Source organism: Silurus aristotelis, assembly GCF_946808225.1.
Source record: "Silurus aristotelis genome assembly, chromosome: 3".
Classification (NCBI taxonomy): domain Eukaryota; kingdom Metazoa; phylum Chordata; class Actinopteri; order Siluriformes; family Siluridae; genus Silurus; species Silurus aristotelis.
Genome location: NC_139576.1, coordinates 34,495,066 through 34,515,342, shown reverse-complemented (window position 1 = coordinate 34,515,342; position 20,277 = coordinate 34,495,066). Strand labels below are relative to the sequence as shown.

The following is a 20,277-nucleotide window of genomic DNA, read 5'->3' as shown; positions in this document are numbered from 1 at the left end:
TTTATTTTATATCTTTAATCATCTTTATACCATCTATGGGAGTCACGTGATAGAAGAACAAACGACTCGGACTCGACGAGTAGAGACCTTTGGAGATTTTGCGATTCTTTGCTCATGCGTGTCAAGAAGGCAATGAACGAATCACTCTGAGACAACTCGTTCTTCGGAGTCAAATTAAAGACTCGTTTAAAATGAACATATCGTTCATGAACAACTCGTCGCTCATAACGTTATTTGTTTTAAACAAGTGGCCAATGAACAATAACTGTATACAAAGCAAAACTGGTGACTGTTTTTTGTTTTTTTTCTTTTTTTATGTTTCTTAGGTTTGGTATAAATAGAAATAGGGAGGTGGTAGCCTAAGGTTGTGGTCCTGGTTTGGTGTTTGGTGTGGAAGAAATTGACTGGCCTGCACAGCATCCTCTCCTCAACCCGATAGAACATCTTTGGGATGAATTTCACCGGAGTCTGCGAACCAGGCCTTCTCATCCAACATCAGTGTCTGACCTCACAAATGTGCTTCTGGAAGAACAGTCAAAAATTACCATTAACACACTCCTAAACTTTGTGGAAAGCCTTCCCAGAAGAGTTGAAGCTGTTCTAGCTGCAAAGGGTGGGCCAACATCATATTAAATCCTACGGATTAAGAATCTGATGTTACTCAAATTTATTCGCATGAACTTGAGTAACCCTAACCCTAGATCTTCCCATCACTAGTTTCCACTTCTCATGATTCTCCTGTGCCACCCCAGAAATAATTTTCTAGACCCGCCTCTGGCGGCCATGTTGGTTTTGACAGCACGTGCTAAACACGTGGAGGTTTTTTTTAAGCTGGTGGGGGTATTTGTTTTATCCAGCGGTTGAGAAATCCTGCATTGTATGCAGCCCTTGAGAGGAACACACCAGGTGGCGCTCTCCTTACACAATCCATACACAGGAAGCGAGAACACACCTGAAACGCGACTCGTGTTTTCCTTCAATGCAATTCCCGCCCCCTCTGCACTGCGATTGGCTAGTGCTCCGGATTGACACGATGTCCGCCATGTTGGCCACGTGACCCACTAGCCAATCAGGATGTAGAAAAAGAGAGAGAGAGAGAGTCGGTAAAGAACGCGGATGAAGAACATGGAGCAAAAATAGACGCTGATCGAAGTGAGCGATTTTAATCAGATCGATCCCAAGTGGCAAATATCGCAGATGTGCCAGATGTTTGACCACGTTTAGATAATCAGGTATCTAAACTCAGGTAACCAGGTTGTTCCAGGTCTTCAGAGTTAGTGGAACATGAAGCTTCTCGGAGTGTTTATTTCAGCTCTGATGGTCTTCTGGACTTCATCTGGTAAGTTCTTGCACTTTGATGTCCCAATGTCCCAATTATATGATCATATCTGCGGAGTTTGCTTCGAACACACACACACACACACACACACACACACACACACACACACACACACACACACACACACACACACACACACAATAACACAATAACACGCGCACGCACGCAGATCGAGGGCTTCACTTGAATCCTAAATCTTTTGTTCCAGCACCAGATCTTCACATGCATGACGCCTTACAAAACACACACACACACACACACACACACACACACACACACACACACACACACACACACACACACACATATGGAAGGGGACATGTTCAACCAGCACCTATGGATATGAAGATTTTCAAATTTTTTTCCAAAATGTTTCTCATATATGGCAAATATATGGCTAAGTTGCTATGGTTCCTCTGTTTTATGATGTCATAATATTTATAAATCAATGGTAAACATAACTCTGTAATCTGTATAACTAATGCAGGTAAGTTCTGGTTCAGTGAATCTTAAAGTACTAGGACATCCCTAAGGAATCAATCTGTCTGCATGAGGAAGACGTGATCTAATCTACATCAGTAAACAGTTGATAACCTCAACCATGATGGACCTATAATGGAAATTCGGTGTCATCCAGATGAGCATAGGTTCCATTATGAATCGGGTTCCTTAAAAGGTTTTTTTTTTCAAACCATCTCCTCGCCACGATAATCTCTGTCCTGCGCATTAGGGATTAACATAAGGACTATGTATGGCATTATTTGGACATAACATACTGACAAACCAGATACTCCATTTCAGTAAAAAAATAAATAAATAAATGCATGATTTTATGTTGCATAATATAGCGTCGAGGTGCTCGAACGTTTTGTTCCGAGAGGCCAGGGGCAAGAAATAAGTGTCAGGTTTTATACCATTACATCATTAAATTTGATTGCCAGGTTGCCAAAGTTACTCTTGTTTGTAATGTCGTCATATTTAAATAGAATTTTAAACTCTGCTTCAGTTATACAACAATAGTCTAAACAGTATTGTAGATACAATACTATAGAGTTGTAACTAGCTGAAACTATTGGCAAAAATCCATTCAGATAGTTTTTCCGGGTTGCGCCATACAGTACGAGAGCGGCCTCTAGAGGCGAATCACTGACACGACGTGTTGTTTATAGGAAGTGTCCTGTTTTTAACAAATACATTTTGTATGCAACTCTTTTTTTATATACATTTTGAGTGTTACTATTTATATATTTGCATTTTGATGTAATATGGCAATTAAATGCATTTTATGGTTTTAGTTTTCACAGATATTATTGAATGCAATTTCAGCAATTGAAAAGTTAATTCTATTTCGGTAGAATACACGACTACTAAAATAGTCGAAAGCTGCAGCACTAAAGGAGTGTTATGTTTCAAAAACGGTTGATTAATTGCTTTTCGTCAAGTACAATCCAACCTAGCTATCGTATCGGTTGACCTCTATTCGCAATATATGAGAATACGACGGGGGAAAAAAAGAGAAAATCAAAAATTCAATAGAAAAGATCCATTTTGGGAAAAATGATGACCAGACCACAGTGTTAAATTGCTCCATAAGATCAGGTCTAAAGATACCAGAGATTACTGTAGATGGTTCAGCTTGGGAATCTTTGAGATGGATTCTGGAGGTTTCTTTTGTTTAACATTACCCTCTTCAAGTACTAACAACAAACCACATTTATTACTATATAACTTGCTGAACTTGCAGTCAGCAGTTTTATCAAACTTAAATATTGCACAAGAATCCTACGCACTGAGGTCTGCAATTAAGGAAATTATGCAAATCACCAGTAAGAGCCTTTTGACATTTTTTTACACAAGGTTCTTTCACAAACAAGCCTTTGTTGTCTATATATCTATATCTATATATAATCTATATATAAGACACAACTCAAGAAATGCTACTCTAATACGGAAAACAGGATAAATCTGGAAAACAGGAGTTTAAATGAAAAAAAAAGTATTAGTGTGGATGTGTAAACGTTTTTGTTAATTACTTTAATACTGTTTTGTAGTTTTTTGGTAAATTGTACATGAACAATTCTTCTGTTTCTGTAAGATTGAAAGTGTACGTCAGAGATCGTATCATATTTAAATAGAATTTCATACTCTGGTTCAGCTATACGACAATAGTCTATACAATACTGTAGATTCATTACTATAGAGGCTGCATTACACAGTACGATAGCGGCCTCTAGAGGCGATGACTGTTGGAATAGACGGCATGTCATAGTTGTTATTTAAAATTTAAAAATAAAAAAAGAATAACTTTTGAGGTCGAAGGTGTACATGAGCTTGATTGCTATTTCTAGACATCCAGTTAGACAATAGTATCACTAGACTTTTATTCAAATCATACACTTGATTTGCATTGAAAGCTAGTCCCATTTCCATTCCGGTATAAAATGTCTGCTGAAAGTGTCCTGGGTTTTTTTTGTTTACTTTTACACCGATGCCCTTTGTGTATTATGACACTTTATTACACTGTAATCAGCTGAAACACTAGAGGAAGCTTTTCTTGATTTGACTAATAATACAGTAGGTGGGTTGAAGGTGTTTAATTCTCCTAGATTTTCACAGTAAACCGTCTTCAGCTTTAGCACTGTTTAGTCTTCAGCGCCGTTTCGTCTCGGTAATAAGATGCGTATTCTCGTAGTTCATTGTGCACTCGGATGCACTGTTCGTCAGAATCGAGCAGCCTGCTGAACCCACAATGAACTCCACCACAAACTGCGATTGCTTAACTCGAAATCACGAGGTGAACAAACATGTCTCGATGCGGAAAACTTCTCCCTCACAAGTTTTTTTCATTTGTTTTTTTTCAACATGAAGTTTCCGGGTATTACTCACAATGCTTAGAGGCTCGAAAGAAACACAATGCTTAGTTCCCGCTTGTTGACTGTTTATTTGCCAGGATTTGAGTTTTTTTTTCTTTTTCTCAAAGCTACATTTCTACACACACACCACAGGCCTGATGTGTGTATTGGAATCAACTTTTTAGTATTTTATACAGTGTAGCTGCATTACCTGGTTTTTTTATACGGTTAGAAAATAATAAAAAATAAATAAAAATAATTAAAGAAAATAATAAAAAATTTCGATACCTTTTGAACAGATTGGCCTCCAATTGACATGCATTTGTTTACAGTGTTTTTATTAACATAGTTAAATGGAAGTTAAGTGGAAATTAAATGAGGAAGTTATGCTGAAAGGAATTTACATGAATGCCAGGGCAGGATGTGAAAACGATTAGCATTTTTATGTGTGTGTGTGTGTGTGTGTGTGTGTGTGTGTGTGTGTGTGTGTGTTGGCATGCTATTTTGGTCAACTGGGACAAATGTAAAAAATCGTACAAAGATTCCTAGAAGCCGAAAGTCTTCGATCGCTGGTTCGACGTGTTCAGCAACAGCGGTCGCGATGATTTTCTTCCTTTTCTCCAACACTTTCTGCTTTTCTTTTCCTACGATCACCGTCAAACCCGAGAACCAATAGGAGCGCCGAACCCCGTGCAACTTCAAATCACCTCAGGAAAAATGTCAAAATAAGTCATACAGCAAGAAGGGAAACAAATTGAGTATTGAAGAGCAACTGCAATTATTTTGTACTCAAGTCTGGAATCAACATCAATATGCAGCATCCACCCAAAAATTACATGTGCCTATTTACACAATAAACCTTGTGTCTACTCGATACGCAGCTGTTGATCAATTTACCCACATTTCGGTTTTCGTTTTATGTTTTATCAGAAACAATCTGACCATAGACGCATGCTCATGGATTTCATGTATGTTGTCTGGGGTACCTACAATTTATATAACGTGTAGAAAAATCGTGTCCATAAGAGACACACTTGGACAGTGAATGTGTAGAGGAAAATTTTTGTGGACAGTCCAACTTAAAAACGTTTGGCCCTAATAGAAGTACCTATGTAATATAGAGACTAGGAGAGAAGATGTTAGAAGTTTGCCTCACCTCCACAATCAAACAAGGAGGTGCAAGCATAAGTTTTGTGGTTGTTTTTGGAAAACCGGAAAAGCGACCGGAATCCTGAACCAACATGGTTGTCAGTCCATACTTTGCATACCATACTATGCAATTTCGTCTGGAACCCGACTTCACCGTACAACAAGACAATGTACAGAGGAATACGTCTATCTTTGGTAACGTTATTTAGAGAGCGAACGGTCATCTGGAAAACTGTTATTTCAGCTGAATGTTTTCGAAGACACAAACCGTCCGAATGGATTTTTTCAATGAAGGATTTTTTTTGTTTGTTCAAAGTAAATCTTACCAATAATCATACCGTTACATGAAAACTCCATAATTGCTATTCCTGTATTATTATTAACTGTTAATATTTCTGTTTGTGTCCACAGTGTGTGGTGAATTAAGAGCCCCCCAGAATGTCACCATTCAGACACTCAACATGAACTACATGCTGAAATGGGCCTGGGATCCGGAGCAGGCACCAGACGGCAACTTTACCTTCACGACGCAGTATATGGCGTAAGACAATATCTGCACACTGCACCTGACGAATAGCACTTTTGTCTTTTGGATTGTCATATGCTGTTTGTTTGTACTGCCTGTAAACCTCAGACAGGGTTGGTTGCATTTTTTTTGCATCAGAGCTCTGAGCCCGAGGCCACGATATGATATTAACCTCGGATATAAAATGTTAACGTTAATATTTAGTTCCCTCAAAGGCTAAAGTTCGTTCCAGCTCAATAGCATAGATATGTATAACAGCATTGCAGAATTTTAGTGTTACAATGTGGCAATGTTACAGTATTCAGTGTTACAGTATTCCAGCGTATCAGTGTTACAGCATTACGATGTCAGTGTTACAGTATTCCAGCGTATCAGTGTTACAGCATTACGATGTCAGTGTTACAGTATTTCAGTGTTACAGCATTACGGTGTCAGTGTTACAGTAGTCCAGCGTATCAGTGTTACAGCATTACGATGTCAGTTTTACAGTAGTCCAGCGTATCAGTGTTACAGCATTACGTTGTCAGTGTTACAGTATTCCAGCGTATCAGTGTTAAAGCATTACGTTGTCAGTGTTACAGTATTCCAGCATATCACTGTTACAGCATTACGTTGTCAGTGTTACAGTAGTCCAGCGTATCAGTGTTACAGCATTACGTTGTCAGTGTTACAGTAGTCCAGCGTATCAATGTTACAGCATAACGATGTCAGTGTCACAGTATTCCAGCGTATCAGTGTTACAGCATTACAGTGTCAGTGTTAAAGTATTTCAGTGTTACAGTAGTCCAGCGTATCAATGTTACAGCATTACGATGTCAGTTTTACAGTAGTCCAGCGTATCAGTGTTACAGCATTACAGTGTCAGTGTTACAGCATTTCAGCGTTTCAGTTTTACAGCCTTACGGTGTTAGTGTTACAGTATTCCAGCACATCGGTGTTACAGCATTATGGTGTCAGTGTTACAGTATTTCAGCACATCAGTGTTAGTGTTACAGCTTTACAGTGTCTTAGAGAGTAACAGCGGTATAGGTTTAGTGTTACAGCGTTAAGGTGTTACATCATTGCAGCTTTGCAACTTTGCACTGTTTGAGTGTTGTAGCGTCAGTGTTACAGCATTGCAACTTACAATAAGGAGGAACAAAATTTTGCCCTCCAGAAACTGAATTATAGGGCTGCCCTCTGTCGATATTATGTGTTACAGTTTAACAACATTAGAGTGTTAATTATTACTAGTGTTAGTTATATTAACCACAAATCTTAAAACCACAACATAGCTAAGGCCGATATCTGCACGCTGGAGCTGATGAATTGCCCATATGTCTTTCTGATTGTCATATGCTGTTTGCTTATACTGTTAAAAGTGTTTCCTTTGTTGCATTTTTGCATCCATAATCTGATACCGAGGCCGCGATTTGAAACCACAAGATTGTTATTTAGTTCCCCTTAAGGGCTACAGCTCATGATAAGAAACACAAACAGATCGCTTACGCCTGTTACTCTAAATAGCATAATAGTCATGTATTAGAGCATTGCAGCTTAACAGTGTTGCAGCGTTAGTGTTGTAGTGTTAGTGATGCAGCTTCACAGTGATGCAGCATTACAGTGTTGCAGTGTTGAAGAGTTACAGTGTTAGAATTTCTGCATTGCAGCTTCACAGTGTTACAGTGTTGTGTTGCAGTTTTTGTGCTACAGTGTTGCAGCGTGAGGGGTTACAGTGTTAGTGTTTCAGCATTGCAGCTTCACAGTGTTACAGTGTTGCAGTGATGCAGTGGAGAAGCGTTACAGGATTAGTGTTACAGCATTACTGGGTTAAATATTAGTGTTACTGTGTTGAAGGGTTGTAGCTTTACAGTGTTATAGCTATAGAGTACAGTGTTAGTGCATTGCAGCTTTACAGTATTAGTGTTAGAGTGGTTTAGTGTTACAGATTTGCAGCTTTTGAGTGTTACGGTGTTAGAGTGTAAGTTTTACAACATTAGTACAGCATCCGGGTTCAGTTTAATCTTCATTGGTATCGATGTCATAAGACTTTTTTTTGCTCATTTCTTTTGGCTGATGTGTTTGGACCATTTTCTTTTTTTATTTCTCCCCTTCGTCTCAAAAAATGTAACAATTAATAAGATGTGATGCAGAAAATCGCTTAAATTAAACATTTCTTGAATACCACAAGCCTCTAATCATTGCACTTGTTCGCAGCTGGTTAAAGGCTCGCTAACAAAGTTCCTAAAAGTTACTTATTCTTTCTGCAAATTTTTTCTCATTCTTTTTTTAAAAGTAGCATCGAAAAACATATGTTAAATTTAGCTACAAATAATAAGAAGCCTGGGACACACCAAGCTGATGGTTGGCTTTAGTTTATTTCCGCACTGTTGGCTCTGGTCGGACCACATCAGCCTTTTGTGCTTAGCTTAGCGAATTAACGAACAAGAAAAACACCGAAAACAAGGAGAAAAAAAAGCTAAACAGCGGAAAATCTGCAATGTTAGTAATGAAATTAGATTTATTTATATTATTATAAATATTTTTAAAAAATGTGTTTATATATTCACAGTTCTAAATCTTTCGTATTCCTGATTGGATGCTGAATACACACTACTGCCACCTAATGGCAAAGGAGACAGATGCGCCTGGCTAATAATCTTCTCCTTTGCTAAGCTAGCGTACTTCATGTATAGCCACATGTCTACCTTCTAAGCTGCAATACCACTACAACATTGATAGGTTAAGCTAGTCTAGCTCTGATAGCTGCTGTAATATTTGGGCTAATCATTATTTACAGATACAATAAATTTACAGCTTATGAGGTACAATTTAGCTTTTTATCGAACTTTTTCATGCTAAATATTCTTAGCAATAGCAGTGGGATTCGGACTAAAATGCTAATCACCAATTTTTTTGTGTTTACTCATCACAGCAAATTGGTTTTTTTTTTTGTTTTTTTTTTTGTTTTGTTTTTTTCTTCCTCCACATTTCGGACCTAAATAAATCTCATAGACGGTGTTTAAATCTTGATGCTTCATTTAATTACATACAGTGTAACTAAATGTAAAATACAACGTTTACTGGTTCTTTCTTGCAGCGCTAGTAGCGTGTTAGCATAAAGCTCGTATTGTACCTAGCCATCATTTCCTGAATGAATGTTTCTGAATAAAATTTTTCCTTCTGATCGCAGGAAGTTTAAGAAGAAAAAGCCCAAGAGCAGGCAGGACTGGAGGTCAGTGTGCGACTCGACCCCAGAGTACTACTGCGATTTTTCCTCAGCAGAGCTGCATTACCTGGGCATGTGGCTGCTCCGCGTGAGGGCTCAAGTCGGCTCGGATGTCTCACCTTGGGCCATCCTGGATTTCTGTCCCGATAGAGACGGTAAGATTTTCATTCGAAATTCTGTCAGAGAGACAAATAGTAGGCTTCAGTAGAAAATTTTTTTTTTTTTTTTTTTTTTCCCCGCTCATTACCTCAGATGTTCTTTAAAAACAGGGTTATAAATAAACAGTACTGCAGCCTACATCCAGAAATCATCCCCATATCCAACCTACTTTTAGAGTTCCTTCAGAAACGGTGTGCGAGTGCACCTAGAAGATTTTGATGCTGCTTGGTAAGCAAAGGATGGTCCCACTTAATATATATTTGCTGTGGATTTCCAAGTTCTATTTAGGAGAAACTCGTGAATAAGCCTTTGACCTTCTCTGTCTGTGCGGTTTGTTGAAAATCTAACAGGTCGACCGATCGATCGATCAGCGGGGGATTAATCGGGTTGATTTTTTTAAATTATTAATTACAGGATTGCGAAGGGGTGCAGATTTTCTGCTAACTTTCTGGAAAATTCTAATTGAAACTTCATCAGGAGAATTTTTAGAAATATTCAAAGTTACTTATCGGGAATTTAATCGGAAATTTAGGAAAATGTATGTAAACTATATCATATACAAACATTTTGTTTGGACATTAGTAAAGCTGTGACTATTTTATTAATAGATTATAAGACGTACTTTTTCTTTCTTCAGCAGGTGGTGCGTCGGTAATAATGGTCTGTGGGGAAACGCAGTCCTCCGTGTGTAGTTAAATCGACGAAACGAAGCAAATAATTTCCCTCGGTGCTTTTTTGTATTCGAGTTACTCAAGGAATCATTTCAGCCGTAGTCATAAGCTGACATGCATGCAAAATAATACAGTGACTTTGATCTAATTGTTATAATTTTGTTGCTCAGTAAAACTCGAATAGGTCGACCTCTAATATAGCTAATATTTTCCTATAAATTGTTTGGATCTTTTTATTCAAACACCTTCGAATCGTGGAATTTTCAGGAACGTCTTTTGAGGCAGCTGTAGCTGAGCAGGCAATGTTTGTGTTTCGGGTGTTTTCATACTTATTGTGAGATTTCTAAATTTGCTCACATCTCAGCTTTTGTCGTCATGCCCTGTTTTGTGGTCACATTGTTTAGGTTCGTTGTCACGCTCGAGGTTTTGTTGTCATGTCACGGGGTTTCGTTCTCGCTCACAATTTCCTCACCTTTTTGTCAAACCTCTGCAGCTGTGATCGGGCCTCCGTCGTCTGTGAACATCACCCCTGTTGATGGATTGCTGCAGGTTGACATTTTGGACCCTCGGTCCTACACCAATGGCTCCATGAGAGAACTGCTGCCCAATATGTACTACTTTATACAGTACTGGGAAAGGGGCTCCTTAATGCAGGTGTGTATATGTACACACACACACACACACACACACACACTCACACACACACACATGTATATTTAAAACAATTAAAAATAAAATGCCTGCATCGTTTAATAATAATATAAAATTAAAGAAAAATTGTTAACAAATTAAATATCTAAAATATAATATAGAATAAATCGAAAGAATGCAATATTGCACATTTTTATTATTTTGATTAAATTGAGTAATCGATTAGATCAGCACAAATTAAATGGATTAAATAAAGAGAAAAATCGAATTTAATTGTTCACATTTGTAAGGCCCCGGCTGGGTAATACAGATGTGTATATAACTCTACCTTAACTGTTCTACTTATTTCAGCATACTTTAACAAATGTCTTTATTCTTTCCATCTTTCAATTATTCACTGCCTCGATATGCGGAAATGTCAGGATTTTCTCCTATTAAGAGAAAATATATATTTTTTTATATCCCTGGCATTTTTATGCATGTTTTTAAGTTTAATAATAAAAATATATGAATAAAATAAAAAAAGTGTGACAAATGCGAGGCGGAGACAAACTTCCGGTCTGCCTCGTAATACGTTCATGTAAAAATTTAAATCTAAAGCCCTGTACGTCCGTTAGGGGCCACCACCCTGATTATCCATACTACTCGGTCCTCTACATCTGCCTCTTTCAAACCAACTACCTGCATGTCCTTCCTCTTTTCTTCTTCCTGGTGGCTCCATCCTCAGCATTCTCCTCCGATATACCCCATGTCCCTCCTCTGCACATGTCCAAACCATCTCAATCTTGCCACCCTCACTTCATGCACTGTCTGTCTAATAAACTAGTTTCTAATCCTGTCCATCCTCATCACTACCAACATTTTCAGCTCTGCTACCTCCAGCTTCACCACGTCTTTTACTTAATGCCACTTTCTCTAAACCCTACATCATCTCAGGTTTCACCACAGTCCTATCAACTTTCCCTTTCACTCTCGCAGATACTCTTCTATCACAAATCACTCCTGTCACTCTTCTTCACCCACTCCACCCTGCCTGCACTCTTTTCTTCACTTCTCTAACACACTCTCCATTACTTGGCACTGTTGACCCCAGGTATCTGAACTTCTCCACCTCTTCTCCCTGCAACCGCACCACTCCACTGCCCTCCCTCTCATTCACACACTCTGTCTCACTCCTACTGACTTTCATTCCCCTTCTCTCCAGCGCATACCTCCACCTCTCCAGGCTCTTCTCAACCTGTTCCCTACACTCACCTCAAATCATAATATTAGCATAACATCCGCAAACATTATAGTCCACGGAGACTCCTGCCTGACCTCGTCCTTCAATTTGTTTATCACCAATGCAAACAGGAAAGGGCTCAGAGCCGATCCTTTTAGCAGTTCCACCTACACCTTGAACCAGTCTGACGTTCCTACCGCATGTCAGACTGCTGTCACCCTATCCTCATACATGTCCTTGCTCTCTCTTTCATCTACTATCAAAAGTCATGCATGAACAGGACACTAAAAGGAGATGGCGCTCACGATCCAAATGTATTTTTTTTTCCTTCTCAAATCGAATAAAAATAAAATCCACCCTGCCCCACATTCTGACCACAAACTACAAAACACACACATCTGCACAACCTTGATGTTTTTCTGTTGTCTTCTTTTTTTTTTTTTTGTCTTTCCATGATGCATGTTTTATCTTTACAACGTGCTTAGATAAAAAAAAAAAATCCTACAGAAAACAATAAATAAAGCTTTAAAAAATAAATAATAAAATTGAACAGCAGTTCTGTACACAACAGAAACTGGTTAATGAGAAAGGCTGCATCAGCACTCTGTACTGGGTAGTAAGCAGAAAGGCATGGCTTAATGCATAACCAACCATCGAGACAATATCTGATTTCACTTTTGTCAGCTGAGAACAGGAATCGGACAGCATAATAGGCACCAGAACTTGGCAACTGAAAGACGAATCTTTGGATTCTACTGAGGTATACAGAGAATGTCTCAGCCTTTACAGCCACAAGTTTAAAATCTATTTTCGAATTTGGAAATTTCAGGATGCAGTAGAACGGGATTTGCAGCATGGAAGCGATCGCCGGTAAATTTTTAGGATGAATAATGTCAACATGAGTCAAAATCTCGAAGGAATTTTCCTAACAATTCACGGAAGCCGTGCCATGCTGATTAAAGTAGTCTTGAAAGAGAAAGAACGTCCTCCTAATGTTCCAAATATAGTGTACATGATATGTAGTGTTGCTAATATGATCATAACAGACAATTGACCTCATTTTTTTTTTTTTACCAGTTCAGCAGGCTGAGCTGGATTGTGCTTTCGATTTTGAACAACCTCATTCTACTGAGTTAATCAGTTGTTTAATGCTTGTTCCCTTTTAAAATTCTTTACACCTATTTTTTCCGAATTAGAGATTCTTTTCTCGCAAATTCCGACTTTATTCGCAAATTCCTACTTCATTTCTCGCAAATTCCAAATTTATTTTCCTTGCAATTCCGACTTTTTTTTCTTCTTCCGATTTCAATTTTTTTCCTTCCAATTCCGACTTTATTTCTTTCAGTTCTTACATATTTTTGCACAATTCTGACTTTCTCTTGCCATTCTATTTTTCCCAATCAAACTAAATTCAATAATAAAGAGGCGAAATTAAAACCTTCAACGCAACAAGACGCAAAATTTCGTTTGGTGTCCTTATGATTTATGTAATTTAAAACACAATAATCACTTTATAACATTTACAAGAATAATTCGTCTTTATGCTCTATGTTGAGTTTGGTTTGACTAATAATAAACATACGTTTGCATAAGGCATCCGTATTTGTCCATGCCCATGTTAGAGTATAAAAAATTTAAGGTACATTTAGAACAGATAAAAATATGCAATTTAGCCGCTCTCGTACTATTTAACGCAACCTGGAAAAACTATCGGTATGAATTTTTGCCGATATTTCAGGATTAATCTGCAAAACCGATGAATCATTCGACCTCTAATTGTCATGTTAATGACCAGGATCACGGGGGGGGGTTTTTTGTTTTTTTTTATAATGGAATGAACCCCTTTCAAACAGATACCGAATCAGGTTCTCTGCTTGAAGGGCAGCGCTGGCCATGTTTTCATCTACATTTTTTTTCTTCCTTTCTCATTCTTTCTCATTTCACAACAGCCTAATAATGTAACAAGTGCCAATAATGTGGTGATTCTGCCTGAGCTGGAGAACTGGACCTGGTATTGTGTAAGAGTAAAGTCTGTGGATGACTACTACAAGAAGATCAGTGATTTCAGCCCCACCTACTGCACTCAGACAGATGGTAAGTTTACAACAAGCGAAGAAAACAGAAATGGTTAAAAAAAAATAATTAAAAAATTCATCAAATATTAAAATTTTTCCATTATAAATTTTTTTTTTTTTTTAATTCATCAAATATTAAAATTTTTCCATTATATATATATTTTATATATATTTGGGTTATTCTGCTCTTAAAGAATTCAGACTCGGGTTCTAAATCTGACGACATTGAAAAATTGTGGCGTTTAAACATTTTAGAAAGCTCTTATAAAAGGTTTGTTGTATGGACAGGTTTGCTTTTCCATTGCACTTTCGCAAAGAAAAAAAAAAAGGCAAATACAACTTATCTGAGTGGCGTGCAGGCCTGCCCGCGAAAGCTCAAAGTTCATTCATCAGTCAGAGATACAGCGAGAGAAAAGAGGAAGTACGTGTAGACATCACGAAATGATCAGAACCAGCAAATAATGTGTACCTCCTGTATGTGGCACTTGTTGTTAGGGTTGAACGATTTCAGGAATTTTTAAGACCGGAAACTTTTCGTGGGAATAAACTGGGAATTTACAACATTGCAGATAAAAAAGAAAATCTTGAAAGACAATCTAAACAACCAGATTTAATGCAATTTGAGTTGAATTTTGACACATTTCTGCACCTTGACCTATCACATGCACACAGCACATTTACCCGAGGCCTACTGAGGCCACGCCCCTACAACACACAATAATAATAATAATCCTGCACACAATTTTAAAAAAATACCATCTTGGCGATTATTTACGTAAATTACATAAATATTACATAAACAAAATACAACATTATACTAACAATTAAAGTAAAAAATGTAACTGTATCAGTCTGCATGCATGTCAGTTTATGACCAAACAAAAAGTTTGTTTGTATATGAAACAGTTTATATAAATGTATCAAAATTTCTATATAATTCCCATAAATTCCTGAAAACAATTTCCCAAATTTTTCGTTTTTAGGACATTTTCCAGAAATTTCCCACCATTTTGCAAACCTTCTTCAATACCCCAAATATACAACACCTTAAAAATGTGTTACTTAGACCTAAACCTAAACAATAATATAAATAATAATAGAATTATAATCCTACACATGAGAAAGGACCTTTACAGCTGATTTTCCAATGAAGGGTCAAATCTCAAACTCGATTGAGGGCTGAAAATAAATTATATTATCATTAACGTCCTCATGGTTCCTCATCATTTATGGTCATAATATTTTGGACTCTGAACTCTGCTTCTCACGCCCAAACTAATATTTTACACAATAGAGTGCCAGAGTATTGCCTAAGTAATATAAAGCTTAAAGTAACTTATTATTAATCTCTAATAAAAGAATAATAATCAACTTTAACACAAGTAACCTGCATATAATAAGCATTGTGATATTTTTCCCCCTGGTCCTTGGTACGATAGTAGGGTCCTGTGTATTAAGTGACTTATCAGCATTCGAGTTTTCGCATCGACTTGCCGATTCTGAATCATCTCGCGAGTTTCTGTGGGACCCAAGATGCAGTAAAGCCTCCCACACACACACACACACACACACACACACACACACACACACACACACAGTCATGAAGCTGAAACCTGGGAGTGTCAGAGTTGTGATTTGCATGAATGCTCCTCCTGCATCATGCCGACGTGCTACATCTTGCGCAACAAGACATGTCGTCTATTTATGGACGTGATTCATTTTTTTTCCACCCATGAAACTTGCATACTAGTACATTTAGTACATTGCCGGTTTTATCCCCATTAGGCCCATTGCCAGTATGGTTCATTGCCGGCAAGATCGCTGACAAAGGTCCATTGGCGGTAAGGTGTCGGAACTCAGAGCCCGTCTCTGAGGCGACACATCGAGGGTGGATTCTTTTGTTCAGAAGATTCCCAATAATGCTCAGCCAGCTCTAGAAAAACTTAAATATAATAGACACAAACTGCCAATGAAGGATCCTCAGTCTCAGATGAGTAAAAGCAAACTTCTTTATTCCATACACGTTCCAATGAGCTCAATAGAAGATGGGTACCTCACATCAAAATGAACAGCACATCAAAAATGATAGAGCACGCCAAAGTGAGGAAGTACAAGTACTGTCCGTTTCACGCTTGTATTTATACTCTGTAGCCACCGTATCTTACTATTTTTTCTAATTTCTTCACCTTGCGTAATTCCCCTTATTTTCCGATCTTGCCCTCTTTTTTTCAGTTCCCCTTATCTTTGACCTTGGTGCTTATTCCTCCAAACAACACCATATTTGGAGTTCCTGTTTTTTCCCAATTCCCCTTTTATTCGGCCTTTTCCTTGATTTTATATAAAAAAAAATAAGTGAGTATAAAGCCCTTATTTTTCTGGATCCAACCATACGCTGTTTTCAGTCCTCCGAGTGTGAACACCATTTTTGCGGCCTATTTTGTCTTCCTGCACCTGCAATGGGTAAGTGTTATGCTTTACTCTTTTTATAATGCTGTTTGCTATTCTACATTTATTGAATCGAGTTATCTCAGTGTATTAGATTGTCTGTATACATGTGCTTGATTATATTATTTTATTTGGTAGCTGCAAGTGCCCAGGTTATATTTTAATTGTGCATTCTGAACTGATTGTTTCATAGTATATAGAATTTTCTCTTGAATGTGTGTTATCCTTTGCCTACACCTAGCAGTCACCGTGATGTTACCCTGTCTAACATCTTATCTCTGTTGGTCTCTTTTGCTCAGCTCCGCCACGCAAACGTTCTGGAATATCTCCAATGGGTCTTCTTCGCAGACAATACCGCCAGTTCCAGCTCTCCTCACTTGCTGCTGAGCTTGCTCATTTCCTTGAACAACTCTCTGGCCTAACTGTTCCAGCAAATCCCTATCTGCCTCCTCGCATAGTGCAGAGCACTGCTACGCGCGACATGGGCACACAGACCTCTCCTGATTTCTCTGCTACCCGCTATCGAGCTTATGATGACAACTGCAGTGAAGGCTCCTGTCCCCCATCGTTTTCTCCCTATCCCTCACACTGGTCTCCTACATCTCCTGCGCCAAACCAACGTGCTCCTGTGCCTTCACCCGGCCTTGGGCCAAGCTACTCCTTCATGTCTCCTGCAGCTGCAGCAGCCCACCCGCCTTGCTATCCCAATAAAAATGCTTAAAACTCCCTCAAGGTCGTTTTCTGTCCTTCTTTATCTATTCCACACACTTATAACATTCAGTCAGAGAATCTATCCTACTCACACATGTAAATATCTTATTATTACTATTTTATACTTGGTGTAAATAAAGACTTGATTAACATATAGTTAAATAGGTGTTATCAAAACTACTTCTATTGTATCTAATAAGTTTTGTTGGATTAATGTTAGTTTGATTATAACATACGCTAGATAAGGTTGATTAAAATTATTTCTCGACATAGGTCTATGGCCAGTAATGGTGCTGTTGGACACATGATGCATTTTGTGTTTTCTTGTCATTTCTTTAAACAATTGAAATTTGTGTTAAAGGTCAGACCCCATACTGGCAGATTTTCCTGATCTTCCTGTTCTCACTGGTGCTGAGTTTCGGCGCGATTCTGTTGCTCTTCAAATACGTCTCCGAAGTGGCAAAGGTCATCAGGAGCACCTTCTACTCCACGGTCCCACGGCCTGCACTCATCCAAGGGGTACAGAACCTTTTTTTATTTTTTTTTATTTTTTTATTTTTTTTTAAGAGGCCAGTAATGTACCAAGGGCGGCATGACGGCAAAGAAAGCGAGCGAAAACGTGTCCTTGTACACGAACGCAACACGTAAAGTCTAAACGTATCAAACAAGGAGGTTTCACTTTTGTTTAAAAAGGTCATTTTGAAGCCAAATCCAAATTTTGGTTGATAATAAACACGAGGAATAAACATCTATTTTCAGTGCATTCATCATGGAAGGCTTCTAAAATGCCCAAATGGTAACTATATTAGAAAATAAAAATATACAAAAAATGAAAAAATATATTATTATTTTATATATTTTTTTTGCATTTTTAGTTTTTGTATATATATATATATATATATATATATATATATATATATATATATATATATATATATATATATATATATATATATTGTGTGTATATTTTTATTTTAAATTTTTTTAAACTATAAAAAATAAAAAATCTGCCGTTTTAATGTATTTTATTGTCATTTTCCCATCCGCAGTTCCTGAGCGACATGCCCCGCTTATTATACGCCGATCCAGAGACGGAGATCTGCTTTGACAGGGTGGATCTTCTAACCCCTGAGCCTGAGGCCACCATGGTCGGGGCGATCATCCTGGAGGTTCACCTGCCACCCGAGACCTCCCAGCAAAGTGACAGGACGCACAGCCGACACAGCAGCGGCGACTCGGGGGTTTATTCCAATGAAGGATCGAGGCAGAACGAGCTCGGAGAAGGGAAGACGGACAAACTGGGAAAGAAGATAGTTCGAGTCAACGAGCTGGACGAAGGCGTGCAAGACATGCGCGTGTAATCAGGCCGACAAGGGGAACGGCTTTTAACCTTCAGTGCCTCGTCTCGGTTTTCTTCCTTCCCGCCTGCTTCATGCGGAGACTTCGAAAGACGCGTGAAGCAAACGCTTGTGACAGGGTTCCTACGCAGAAAAGTATGGAATCTGATTTAAGGAATTTCCATGGAGAGAAAAAAAATAAAAAGAACGCAGCGTATTGAAAAATACCTGCACTCCATACTGCACTCCATACCAAGAATTTGTAAAAAATATTTTTTTACCTAAAAAAAAAATGTATTAATAAAATTGTAACAGCGCACGTTATACAGTAGTTTAAATGATAGGTTTTTGGGGTTTTTAAGTTTGGAATTTTTTATCAATTTTTTTCGTATCCATTCTTTTCCATTTGAGTCTGGAAAAGTATCGAATTTTGAAAAATGTGTAGGAGCCCTGTTGTTAGGAATCCTTAGGACTGACGTTCAAAAGATTAGCACTTTATCGCTCTTTCTCGCGTCTCCTTTCTCACCATTTACCCGTGTTACTCTTTCAACCCGTTACTGCTGATGGGAATTGCTGAAAATAGAACTGCTGAAGGACATGGCATTAAAAAAGCCCAGCACTGCATATAAACGGTTCGAGCTGCTGGAGCCATGATGTCAAAAACTGTATTGGAGATCCTTTCACTTTCAGCTACACATTGTGATTTTATGTTTCTCATTGTATTGAACTCGTATCACTCATTTTAATACGATTCTTATAGAATCTGATCTTATTAACATCATATTACAATATTCAGTTTATATTCTTTACTTCTGTTTGAAAGGTGAGGTAAAATCACCAGAAGGCACCTCAGTGTGTGTGTGTGTGTGTGTGTGTGTGTGTGTGTGTGTGTGTGTGTAGACAGTTAGATAGACGGATGGATGCATGGATGCATGGTCCCTGAGTTATGATGATTCGACTTACCATCTCCATACTCCTTACAATCACCAGACTCCTGGATAGGCTCGGTTATGTCTCGACTTGTGATATTTTCAAGTTACAATAGACGCATCTCCATCGTAATTCTGGGACAACCTCTATATCATTTATTTTATTTTTTTTGGGGGGGTTCTTAAAACTTAAAGGCCATGATGAAATTGTCCCTTGGTGGCTTGGACATGGTCCACAAGCTATGAAAAGGCACTAGCTCTGTGGTTAAGATGTTGGACTTCTGATTGGAAGTCCCGGGATCCTTAGCAATGCCTTTAACCCTCAACTGCTCAGCTGTATAAATGAGATCGGCCTAAATGAACAAATATAAATGTGAATTTATCTGCACTAAATCTTATTTTAACTCTGTCCTTGTCATTTTTATGCATTTACTACTATCGAGATTCCTCACCAAGAGCTGGTGTACTGATGATGGAAGAGTACGACCGCTGCATCGAGTGTCAGAACTTGATCAACTGAAGCAACCCCAGATCATAACATGTCCATACAGGCTTTTACTTTATGAACTAGGTATAAAGAATATCTCTCTCTCTCTCTCACACACACATATATGTGTCTGTGTATATATATTGTAATTTGAAGGCCATGGGGAAAAAACGTGTGGCTTGGACATTGTCCACAAACGATGAAAAGGCAGGGGAAGTGGTAGCTCAGTGGTTAAGATATTGGACTTTTTATTAGAAGTCCTGGGCCCCTAAGCAATGCACTCAATTATGCATGCAAATTTCCAGTATTTTTGGTTTGTATTTTACTAAAGATACCATTGCCAAATCAGCAGAACTAATGATGTTACCACAAAACTGGAGGCTCTCAATTGTACAGAACGTCTTTAGATGGGCTATAATAAAATTTTGAACATTCACTTGAACTTGAAAACCCGAACCTGTTCCAGCATGGTGACGCGCCTGTGCACAAAGTGAACTCCTTGAAGATCTGGTTTAC

The 20,277-nt window shown here is 38.2% G+C and overlaps 1 protein-coding gene across 4 annotated transcripts; it reads left to right on the top strand.

Annotated features, from left to right (window-relative positions):
* Window positions 1-1,108: 1,108 nt before the first annotated feature.
* On the top strand, window positions 1,109-19,683 carry LOC310724039 (interferon alpha/beta receptor 1a-like). Of its 4 annotated transcripts, none has more exons than XM_083537800.1 (8): window positions 1,109-1,152; window positions 1,247-1,339; window positions 5,752-5,881; window positions 9,039-9,229; window positions 10,398-10,558; window positions 13,727-13,871; window positions 17,370-17,527; window positions 18,058-19,683. In XM_083537800.1, the coding sequence occupies exons 2-8, from the start codon at window positions 1,285-1,287 to the stop codon at window positions 18,367-18,369; spliced, it is 1,152 nt and encodes a 383-aa protein (XP_083393926.1). In that variant the 5' UTR covers window positions 1,109-1,152; window positions 1,247-1,284; the 3' UTR covers window positions 18,370-19,683. The 4 variants fall into 4 exon arrangements, 1 of the variants encoding a protein (XP_083393926.1); XR_014532887.1 differs by having other exon boundaries at window positions 1,114-1,339; window positions 18,058-19,213; window positions 19,258-19,683; XR_014532888.1 differs by having other exon boundaries at window positions 1,114-1,339; window positions 18,058-19,217; window positions 19,258-19,683.
* The last annotated feature ends 594 nt before the right edge of the window (window positions 19,684-20,277 follow it).